An 11,709-nucleotide genomic window follows, 5' to 3' on the forward strand; every position below is an offset into this window, starting at 1 on the left:
AAGGCCAGGGGGAAATGTGACCAGGATACCAGCGTTACACCCCTACTCTTCACGAGAGACGCCCTGGGATTTTTAATGACCACAGAGTGTCAGGACCTCGGTTTTACATCTCAACCAAAGGACGAGATACAGGATAGTGTCCTGTATTGGGGAATTAGGACCCACACAGACCGCTGGGTGAGCGCCCCCTGCTGGCCCCACTAACACCTCTTCCAGCAGCAGCCTCAGCTTTCCCAGGAGTCTCCCATCCAGGTACTGGCCAGACTCACACCTGCTGGGCTCCAGTGGGCCGTGAGCTGGGAGCTGCAGGGCGATAGAGCTGCTCTCCCCATCTGCTACAGCCATCGAGTCAGACGTATGGGTCTGATGGGGGAGGTGGTGGACACTGGAGTCCAGTTCCTCTGCTGAATCACCTGGGCCCTGAGCACACTCACACTCACAACTCCTTCACCTCTCTGCAGCACGGCGCCGCCCTCCAGTGGTGTACCTGGGACACTGCAAGAAAAAATTCACACTTCAAGGACAAGCGCTCCTCGTCCTCCATCACCTCTGCTTGAGGCTCGCAGTGCTGCTGTGCGACTGCAGGGCTTGAACTGTGCATCTCATAAATGTCACCCGATTCTTCTATTTAACAGACTCATCACACACGAGCCCCATAAACAGACCCCCTTCACCACACAGAGCCCAAGACTCTGTGAGACCAGGCATTCGGCATCCAGCTTTTATTGAGCCAGTACAGACAGACTCTCCGTCAGGGAGAAACAGCCCCCCTCCCTCCTGCCCTCCTGCCCACAGCTGTGTTGGAGGACAGAAAGCACAATAAAGCTCTTCTGCTCTCACTTCCCCCCAGAGTGCATCTCAGCCGATCAGCACCATCAGACACCTGTTCAGCTGTGTGTCAGTGTGTGTCAGTGTGTGTCAGTGTGTATCAGTGTCCAGGTACTCCAGGTCAGTGTGTGCATCAGTGTATCAGTGTCCAGGTACTCCAGGTCAGTGTGTGTGTCAGTGTGTATCAGTGTATCAGTGTCCAGGTACTCCAGGTCAGTGTGTGTGTCAGTGTCCCTCAGTGTCCAGGTCAGTGTGTGTATCAGTGTATCAGTGTCCAGGTACTCCAGGTCAGTGTGTGTATCAGTGTCCCGGTTAGTGTGTGTGTCAGTGTCCCTCAGTGTCCAGGTACTCCAGGTCAGTGTGTGTATCAGTGTCCCTGTTAGTGTGTGTGTCAGTGTCCCTCAGTGTCCAGGTACTCCAGGTCAGTGTGTGTATCAGTGTCCCTGTTAGTGTGTGTGTCAGTGTCCCTCAGTGTCCAGGTACTCCAGGTCAGTGTGTGTGTCAGTGTCCCTCAGTGTCCAGTTCAGTGTGTGTGTCAGTGTCCCTCAGTGTCCAGGTACTCCAGGTCAGTGTGTGTATCAGTGTCCCTGTTAGTGTGTGTGTCAGTGTCCCTCAGTGTCCAGGTACTCCAGGTCAGTGTGTGTGTCGGTGTGTATCAGTGTCCAGGTCAGTGTGTATCAGTGTCCAGGTACTCCAGGTCAGTGTGTGTATCAGTGTCCAGGTCAGTGTGTATCAGTGTCCAGGTACTCCAGGTCAGTGTGTGTATCAGTGTCCCGGTTAGTGTGTGTGTCAGTGTCCCTCAGTGTCCAGGTACTCCAGGTCAGTGTGTGTGTCAGTGTCTGTCAGTGTCCAGGTACTCCAGGTCAGTGTGTGTGTCAGTGTCCCTCAGTGTCCAGGTACTCTAGGTCAGTGTGTGTGTCAGTGTCCCTCAGTGTCCAGGTACTCCAGGTCAGGCTGCTGGAGTCTCGGCTCCATGTTCCGGTTCTTGGCGAATTCCTGCAGCAGTTCCATCACCTCGCTCTGGTACTCCGGGGGGGTCGGCTGGGCCTCTGAGGAGGGAGAGCGGGCCAGAGTCACATCCGGGAGGTCAAGCAGACGAGAGACCAGTGGTCAAGCAGACGAGAGGCACAGCTCACCTGTGGCCCAGTTGTAGATGTCCCAGTCATTGCTGGGCTCATTGATGAGCTGGTCGTACTGCTGCAGCTGGACGTCTGTCATGGACTCCAGGTACTGCTTGGCAAACAGGCTGAGGGACAGAGACACAGAGACACAGACAGCATGAGCACCAGGGACACAGAGACACACAGACAGCATGAGCACCAGAGACACACAGACAGCATGAGCACCAGAGACACAGAGACACAGAGACACAGAGACACAGAGACACAGAGACACAGAGACACAGACAGCAGGAGCACCAGAGACACAGAGACACAGAGACACAGACAGCAAGAGCACCAGAGACACACAGAGACACAGAGACACAGAGACACAGAGACACAGACACACAGAGACACAGAGACACAGAGACACAGAGACAGAGACACAGACACACAGACACACAGACACACAGACACACAGAGCACAGAGAGCACAGAGAGCACAGAGAGCACAGACACACAGACAGCACAGACAGCACAGACAGCACAGACAGCGAGAGACAGAGAGAGACAGAGAGAGACAGAGAGAGACAGCATGAGCACATTAGCATCAGAAGTGCAGCAGGGTGACAGGTGTGTATCAGCGGCAGAGCAGCAGTGCAGCAGGGTGACAGGTGTGTATCAGCTGCAGTGCAGCAGGGTGACAGGTGTGTATCAGCAGCAGTGCAGCAGGGTGACAGGTGTGTATCAGCAGCAGTGCAGCAGGGTGACAGGTGTGTATCAGCGGCAGTGCAGCAGGGTGACAGGTGTGTATCAGCTGCAGTGCAGCAGGGTGACAGGTGTCTATCAGCGGCAGTGCAGCAGGGTGACAGGTGTGTATCAGCGGCAGTGCAGCAGGGTGACAGGTGTGTATCAGCGGCAGTGCAGCAGGGTGACAGGTGTGTATCAGCGGCAGTGCAGCAGGGTGACAGGTGTGTATCAGCAGCAGTGCAGCAGGGTGACAGGTGTGTATCAGCGGCAGTGCAGCAGGGTGGCAGGTGTGTATCAGCAGCAGTGCAGCAGGGTGACAGGTGTGTATCAGCAGCAGTGCAGCAGGGTGACAGGTGTGTATCTGCAGCAGTGCAGCAGGGTGACAGGTGTGTATCAGCAGCAGTGCAGCAGGGTGTCAGGTGTGTATCAGCAGCAGTGTAGCAGTGCAGCAGGGTGACAGGTGTGTATCAGCGGCAGTGCAGCAGGGTGACAGGTGTATATCAGCGGCAGTGCAGCAGGGTGACAGGTGTGTATCAGCGGCAGTGCAGCAGGGTGACAGGTGTGTATCAGCGGCAGTGCAGCAGGGTGACAGGTGTGTATCAGCGGCAGAGCAGCAGTGCAGCAGGGTGACAGGTGTGTATCAGCGGCAGAGCAGCAGGGTGACAGGTGTGTATCAGCAGCAGAGCAGCAGGGTGACACATGTGTATCAGCAGCAGTGCAGCAGGGTGACAGGTGTGTATCAGCGGCAGAGCAGCAGGGTGACAGGTGTGTATCAGCGGCAGTGCAGCAGGGTGACAGGTGTGTATCAGCGGCAGAGCAGCAGGGTGACAGGTGTGTATCAGCGGCAGTGCAGCAGGGTGACAGGTGTGTATCAGCGGCAGAGCAGCAGGGTGACAGGTGTGTATCAGCGGCAGAGCAGCAGGGTGACAGGTGTGTATCAGCGGCAGTGCAGCAGGGTGACAGGTGTGTATCAGCAGCAGTGCAGCAGGGTGACAGGTGTGTATCAGCAGCAGTGCAGCAGGGTGACAGGTGTGTATCAGCGGCAGAGCAGCAGGGTGACAGGTGTGTATCAGCGGCAGTGCAGCAGGGTGACAGGTGTGTATCAGCAGCAGTGCAGCAGTGCAGCAGTGCAGCAGGGTGACAGGTGTGTATCAGCAGCAGTGCAGCAGGGTGACAGGTGTGTATCAGCAGCAGTGCAGCAGGGTGACAGGTGTGTATCAGCGGCAGTGCAGCAGGGTGACAGGTGTGTATCAGCAGCAGTGCAGCAGGGTGACAGGTGTGTATCAGCAGCAGTGCAGCAGGGTGACAGGTGTGTATCAGTGGCAGTGCAGCAGGGTGACAGGTGTGTATCAGCTGCAGTGCAGCAGTGTGACAGGTGTGTATCAGCGGAAGTGCAGCAGGGTGACAGGTGTATATCAGCGGCAGTGCAGCAGGGTGACAGGTGTGTATCAGCGGCAGTGCAGCAGGGTGACAGGTGTGTATCAGCAGCAGTGAAGCAGGGTGACAGGTGTGTATCAGTGGCAGAGCAGCAGGGTGACAGGTGTGTATCAGCGGCAGTGCAGCAGGGTGACAGGTGTGTATCAGCAGCAGTGCAGCAGGGTGACAGGTGTGTATCAGCTGCAGTGCAGCAGGGTGACAGGTGTGTATCAGCGGCAGAGCAGCAGGGTGACAGGTGTGTATCAGCTGCAGTGCAGCAGGGTGACAGGTGTGTATCTGCAGCAGTGCAGCAGGGTGACAGGTGTGTATCAGCAGCAGTGCAGCAGGGTGACAGGTGTGTATCAGCTGCAGTGCAGCAGGGTGACAGGTGTGTATCAGCGGCAGAGCAGCAGGGTGACAGGTGTGTATCAGCGGCAGTGCAGCAGGGTGACAGGTGTGTATCAGCTGCAGTGCAGCAGGGTGACAGGTGTGTATCAGCTGCAGTGCAGCAGGGTGACAGGTGTGTATCAGCGGCAGTGCAGCAGGGTGACAGGTGTGTATCAGCGGCAGTGCAGCAGGGTGACAGGTGTGTATCAGCTGCAGTGCAGCAGGGTGACAGGTGTGTATCAGCGGCAGTGCAGCAGGGTGACAGGTGTGTATCAGCGGCAGTGCAGCAGGGTGACAGGTGTGTATCAGCAGCAGTGCAGCAGGGTGACAGGTGTGTATCAGCGGCAGTGCAGCAGGGTGACAGGTGTGTATCAGCAGCAGTGCAGCAGTGCAGCAGGGTGACAGGTGTGTATCAGCAGCAGTGCAGCAGGGTGACAGGTGTGTATCAGCGGCAGTGCAGCAGGGTGACAGGTGTGTATCAGCTGCAGTGCAGCAGGGTGACAGGTGTGTATCAGCTGCAGTGCAGCAGGGTGACAGGTGTGTACCAGCGGCAGTGCAGCAGGGTGACAGGTGTGTATCAGCGGCAGTGCAGCAGGGTGACAGGTGTGTATCAGCGGCAGTGCAGCAGGGTGACAGGTGTGTATCAGCAGCAGTGCAGCAGGGTGACAGGTGTGTATCAGCAGCAGTGCAGCAGTGCAGCAGTGCAGCAGGGTGACAGGTGTGTATCAGCGGCAGTGCAGCAGGGTGACAGGTGTGTATCAGCAGCAGTGCAGCAGGGTGACAGGTGTGTATCAGCAGCAGTGCAGCAGGGTGACAGGTGTGTATCAGCGGCAGTGCAGCAGGGTGACAGGTGTGTATCAGCGGCAGTGCAGCAGGGTGACAGGTGTGTATCAGCGGCAGTGCAGCAGGGTGACAGGTGTGTATCAGCTGCAGTGCAGCAGTGTGACAGGTGTGTATCAGCGGAAGTGCAGCAGGGTGACAGGTGTGTATCAGCGGCAGTGCAGCAGGGTGACAGGTGTGTATCAGCGGCAGTGCAGCAGGGTGACAGGTGTGTATCAGCGGCAGTGAAGCAGGGTGACAGGTGTGTATCAGCGGCAGTGAAGCAGGGTGACAGGTGTGTATCAGCGGCAGAGCAGCAGGGTGACAGGTGTGTATCAGCGGCAGTGCAGCAGGGTGACAGGTGTGTATCAGCGGCAGTGCAGCAGGGTGACAGGTGTGTATCAGCTGCAGTGCAGCAGGGTGACAGGTGTGTATCAGCGGCAGAGCAGCAGGGTGACAGGTGTGTATCAGCTGCAGTGCAGCAGGGTGACAGGTGTGTATCTGCAGCAGTGCAGCAGGGTGACAGGTGTGTATCAGCAGCAGTGCAGCAGGGTGACAGGTGTGTATCAGCTGCAGTGCAGCAGGGTGACAGGTGTGTATCAGCGGCAGAGCAGCAGGGTGACAGGTGTGTATCAGCGGCAGTGCAGCAGGGTGACAGGTGTGTATCAGCTGCAGTGCAGCAGGGTGACAGGTGTGTATCAGCTGCAGTGCAGCAGGGTGACAGGTGTGTATCAGCGGCAGTGCAGCAGGGTGACAGGTGTGTATCAGCGGCAGTGCAGCAGGGTGACAGGTGTGTATCAGCTGCAGTGCAGCAGGGTGACAGGTGTGTATCAGCGGCAGTGCAGCAGGGTGACAGGTGTGTATCAGCGGCAGTGCAGCAGGGTGACAGGTGTGTATCAGCGGCAGTGCAGCAGGGTGACAGGTGTGTATCAGCGGCAGTGCAGCAGGGTGACAGGTGTGTATCAGCAGCAGTGCAGCAGTGCAGCAGGGTGACAGGTGTGTATCAGCAGCAGTGCAGCAGGGTGACAGGTGTGTATCAGCGGCAGTGCAGCAGGGTGACAGGTGTGTATCAGCTGCAGTGCAGCAGGGTGACAGGTGTGTATCAGCTGCAGTGCAGCAGGGTGACAGGTGTGTATCAGCGGCAGTGCAGCAGGGTGACAGGTGTGTATCAGCGGCAGTGCAGCAGGGTGACAGGTGTGTATCAGCGGCAGTGCAGCAGGGTGACAGGTGTGTATCAGCGGCAGTGCAGCAGGGTGACAGGTGTGTATCAGCAGCAGTGCAGCAGGGTGACAGGTGTGTATCAGCAGCAGTGCAGCAGTGCAGCAGTGCAGCAGGGTGACAGGTGTGTATCAGCGGCAGTGCAGCAGGGTGACAGGTGTGTATCAGCAGCAGTGCAGCAGGGTGACAGGTGTGTATCAGCAGCAGTGCAGCAGGGTGACAGGTGTGTATCAGCGGCAGTGCAGCAGGGTGACAGGTGTGTATCAGCGGCAGTGCAGCAGGGTGACAGGTGTGTATCAGCGGCAGTGCAGCAGGGTGACAGGTGTGTATCAGCTGCAGTGCAGCAGGGTGACAGGTGTGTATCAGCTGCAGTGCAGCAGGGTGACAGGTGTGTATCAGCAGCAGTGCAGCAGGGTGACAGGTGTGTATCAGCGGCAGTGCAGCAGGGTGACAGGTGTGTATCAGCAGCAGTGCAGCAGGGTGACAGGTGTGTATCAGCAGCAGTGCAGCAGGGTGACAGGTGTGTATCAGCGGCAGTGCAGCAGGGTGACAGGTGACACTGACCTCAGCAGGATGCAGTTCTCCAGCATGCCTCTCTTCCGGCTCTCGTACAGAAGGCGTCGGCGTTTTGTGCTGATGGGCTCATTGGGCCGAGAACTCCAGGGTGGGAGGGGCATCTCGATTATGTCACGGGCAGAGTCCTCTGGTGCATCGCCGCGGTAACCCCTCAGTAAAGCCACTCCAGCTGGTCGCCATGATGTCTGAGAGAGCAGGGAGACCACCTGCACTCACAGCAATGGCAACATCATCAGACCTGCACTGGACTGACTGGACTGTGAGCTGGATTAGTTATTAACTGGGATTATAATCAGACTCACACTGACAGAGCAGTCTGAGACTCTCCAGGCTGGACTGACTGGACTGTGAGCTGGATTAATTATTAACTGAGATTATAATCAGACTCACACTGACAGAGCAGTCTGAGACTCTCCAGGCTGGACTGGACTGACTGGACTGTGAGCTGGATTAGTTATTAACTGGGATTATAATCAGACTCACACTGACAGAGCAGTCTGAGACTCTCCAGGCTGGACTGGACTGACTGGACTGTGAGCTGGATTAGTTATTAACTGGGATTATAATCAGACTCACACTGACAGAGCAGTCTGAGACTCTCCAGGCTGGACTGGACTGACTGGACTGTGAGCTGGATTAGTTATTAACTGGGATTATAATCAGACTCACACTGACACTGACAGAGCAGTCTGAGACTCTCCAGGCTGGACTGACTGGACTGTGAGCTGGATTAGTTATGAACTGGGATTATAATCAGACTCCACTGACACTGACAGAGCAGTCTCAGACTCTCCAGGCTCGACTGACTGGACTGTGAGCTGGATTAGTTATGAACTGGGATTATAATCAGACTCACACTGACACTGACAGAGCAGTCTGAGACTCTCCAGGCAGAGAGAGACACTCACAGAAAACCACTCAGCCACTCTCAAACTGACAGTGATGTAACTGAGGAAGGTCAGTTTCATAACAAGACACAGCGCCCCCTTCTGGGGGAAGAACCGATAGCAGGTACCGGAATCAACACACCTCCAGGCAGCGGGATAGGAATCAAGCTGATTAAACAGCAGGCAACAAACTGCGCGAGGAATGAGATTACGGAAAGTACGGTGGGCACAGGGTACGGTATAAAGTGACAGATAAGCTTAAGGAGACCAACAAAAAGGTTGACACAGCTTGTGATTTACACCACTCCTACCCTGCTTGCTGTCACTGCCGAAAACATCTCTCCACGCCCGCGTCTCTGTCCCTCCGGGTGACACAGCGCCTCCAAGCAACCTCGCTCTTACAGGCGGAAGAACTCCTCACCAAGTACTTCCGCTTCCGGCAGACAGACTCGGGCACTTCCTCCCGGAGAACTTCCACCACCCACATCCGGTTCAAAGCTCGATCAACGGTCGCCATGTTGGATAGGTTTTTCTGAGGTACATAGGTTTTTTTTTGCGGTTTGTTTTTTTTTTTAATTTTTATTTATGCTTAACAAAAGAACAAACATTACAATACAAACAAGAGTACATATAACAATTCCAAACAAAAATATCGTCAGGGGTACATACCACTACATCAATTCAAGTTATGAAAAAAGATTAAACAAATTAAATAAAAATAATGTCCGCACCACTTTCATATTTTTGCATTTCGAAATAGTCTGCAAATACCCCTTTACTTCCATTTCAAAATGCTCAAACATAGGGTACCTCCCAGACCACTTCGTTTTATGTATGTGATAACGTGCCAATATAATAATTAAATTTATTACAAAAGACATTTTTATATTGTTTTCACTGGGGCTGAAACTTAACATAATATCTTTTTCAACAAAACAAATATCAATATTCGTCTCTTCTTTTATATAATTCTGCAACTTAGTCCAGAACATTTTTACCCTGGGACATAACCAAAACAAATGCTGAATAGTTTCAGGGCTATTGTCACAAAAAACACATTTGTCATCTATATTAATTTTAAATCGTTGGGTAACAAGAGTTTTAACTGGGTAAATTCGATGAATTATTTTGTATGAAACCTCCTTAATTTTATTGGTTATACAATATTTATTGGGCATCATCCAAATTTTTCTCCAATCAATGTGCATTCCAAATGCGGAATTCCAATATATTGTAGTCGCAAGTAAATTATCATTTTTTAACAGGGATCTCAAAAATTGGTTATTACATCCACAACTCACAATATCCTTTCCTTGTAGTTTAATATGAGCTGTAAATTCTGAGGTACATATGTCACACACTGGAAAAAGGAAAAAAAATTGCCTCCTTTACTGATTTCAATAAAGTACTTGACTCGGTTTGGCATTAAGAACTGTTTTTTAAATTTCTCCAAAGTGGCACAGGGCGTAAACTGTATGACATAATTAAATCTTTGTACACTTGTGGTGTGAAAATTGCAAACAAAAGGAGTTCTTCACCCAAGGCCATGGGGTGAGACAGGGCTGCAGCCTGAGCTCAACACTGTTTAATATCTATATCAATGAATTAGCAGGAATGTTGGAACAGTCTCCAGCTCCTGGTCTCACACTACACGACACAGAAATCAAGCTCCTGCTCTCTGCAGATGACCTGGTCCTGCTGTCTCCCACAGAACAGGGGCTGCAGCAGAGCCTGGCACTGCTGGAGCAGCACTGTCAGACCTGGGCACTGCCAGCCCATCTGGACCCAGAACAGGGGCTGCAGCAGAGCCTGGCACTGCTGGAGCAGTACTGTCAGACCTGGGGACTGCCAGCCCATCTGGACCCAGAACAGGGGCTGCAGCAGAGCCTGGCACTGCTGGAGCAGTACTGTCAGACCTGGGCGCTGACAGTCAATCTGGACAAGACCAGAGTTATGGTTTTCCAGAAGAAAGCCAGACCTCAGGGAAACAGGTACAAATTCACAATCAACAACAACACATTGGAGCACACATCCAGCTACACATATCTCGGTCTCACCATCAGCTCATCTGGGAGTTTTGACCTGGCAGTGAAGGCGCTGAGGGAGAAGGCACTCAGGGCTTTCTACGCAATAAGAAGGAGGCTCTTCAACATCAACCCACCAACAAGAATCTGGCTCCAAATATCTGAAAGTGTAATCCAACCCATTGCCCTATACGGCAGTGAAGTGTGGGGTCCCCTCTCAGACCAGGATTACACTCAATGGGACAAACACCCCACAGAAACTCTGCACATGGAGATCTGTAGAAACATCCTCCGTGTGCAGAGAAAAACACCTAACAACGGGTGCAGGGCCGAATTAGGTCAGTACCTACTATTGATAAACATACAGAAAAGAGTATTAAAGTATTGGCTACACCTAAAAAACAGCAGCCAAAATTCCTACCACCACAAAGCCCTGCTGAGCCAAGAGCTGAGCCCAAAACAGAGCCCCCTGAGCCAGCTGGTCCTGAGGCTCACCGACCTGAGCAACACCGACACTAACCAGCATCAGGACAGCACTGCTAGAGCACCACAACCCAGACTCAAGCACATCACAGCACAGATCAAACAGCAATATCTCACACACTGAGACACACACACACAAACACAACATAAACTGGAATGCTACAGAACCCTAAACACACAATACACACTAGCCGAATATTTGACCAAGATAAGAAACAACAAAAAGAAACAGACCCTGACAAGTACAGGCTCAGTGACCACAGCCTGGCCAGAGAAACTGGACACAGGCAGACCTGGCTGCCCAGAGAGGACAGGCTGTGCTCCCACTGCCAGCGGGGAGAAATAGAGACAGAGGTGCACTTCCTACTGCACTGTGACAAATATTCTGGGATTAGAGAAACATTCTTCCCCAAATATACAAATCTAATCCCAGAATTCCCACACCTGCCAGAATCACAACGGGTCCCAATCCTACTGGGAGAGGGAGGAGGGAACTCAGTTGAACTGGCAGCCCAGTATGTGATCTCCTGTCACAGCCTGAGGACCAGTGAGTCTGTCTCCCAATAATGCTCAATACGTTTACAGTATATGTAAATATTTTATAATATGTCTTTGTTGTAAATGTCTGTAATATGTCTGTAGATTTTATTTTTGTTTTGTTTCGTGTTAATTTTATTATTTTTTATTTGCTTTGGCAACACTGATTGTACCCATCAGTGGTACAGAGAGGGAGAGAGAGGGGGAGAGGCAGGGAGATGCAGGGAAGGATAAAGAATGGAAAAAGAGGGTGTCCAGGAGGAGGGAAAGGAGGGAGAGAGGGAGAGAGAACAGGGCAGCAGTCTGCTCTGTCAGCAGGGCTCAATGTAAATGGATTATGATGTGTCTGTATTGTAAATATTTGTAGATGTTGATTTAATTGTAAATGCTTTGGCAGCACTGAAATTCATTGGTCGTGCCAATAAATCTTCCTGAATTTAATGTAGAAGAGAACGAGTATATTATTGTAAAGATGAAGATGATGAACATGGAAAAAATGTTCGTTAGTATGCAATGCAGCGCTGAGTTCTTGTGCTTGTGCGCGCCATTCAGATAAGGTGCTGAGCTGAGCTGCGATCCTTCGGACTCTCATCATTATCTTCATCAGACCTTCAGACGCCCGGAACCTCTATGGCGGAAGGTGGCGTTTCACTCCGGAGCGTCCAAAACGCTGCCACCCGCTGG

General features: G+C 52.7%; 1 protein-coding gene across 2 annotated transcripts; it reads right to left on the reverse strand.

Moving 5' to 3' along the window:
- Positions 1–707: 707 nt before the first annotated feature.
- sdhaf2 (succinate dehydrogenase complex assembly factor 2) lies at positions 708–8,413 on the reverse strand. Of its 2 annotated transcripts, none has more exons than XM_088935255.1 (4): positions 8,293–8,413; positions 7,083–7,300; positions 1,965–2,074; positions 708–1,877 (listed from the first exon to the last, which is right to left on the reverse strand). In XM_088935255.1, the coding sequence occupies exons 1-4, from the start codon at positions 8,317–8,319 to the stop codon at positions 1,747–1,749; spliced, it is 486 nt and encodes a 161-aa protein (XP_088791381.1). In that variant the 5' UTR covers positions 8,320–8,413; the 3' UTR covers positions 708–1,746. The 2 variants fall into 2 exon arrangements, with proteins under 2 accessions (XP_088791381.1, XP_088791383.1); XM_088935257.1 differs by having other exon boundaries at positions 7,083–7,279; positions 8,293–8,390.
- Between the last annotated feature and the right edge of the window lie 3,296 nt (positions 8,414–11,709).

Source organism: Atractosteus spatula, chromosome 16 (genome assembly GCF_055471065.1).
Source record: "Atractosteus spatula isolate fAtrSpa1 chromosome 16, fAtrSpa1.hap1, whole genome shotgun sequence".
NCBI lineage: Eukaryota > Metazoa > Chordata > Actinopteri > Semionotiformes > Lepisosteidae > Atractosteus > Atractosteus spatula.

Excerpts from the sequence above, each read along its gene's own strand:
- sdhaf2 (XM_088935255.1), bottom strand. The coding sequence starts at position 8,319 with ATGTTTTCGGCAGTGACAGCAAGCAGG. Across the intron at positions 7,301-8,292 it reads CGGCAGTGACAGCAAGCAGG|GTGGTCTCCCTGCTCTCTCA; the intron begins GTAGGAGTGGTG and ends CTGTGAGTGCAG. Across the intron at positions 1,878-1,964 it reads CATCTACAACTGGGCCACAG|AGGCCCAGCCGACCCCCCCG; the intron begins GTGAGCTGTGCC and ends CTCCCTCCTCAG.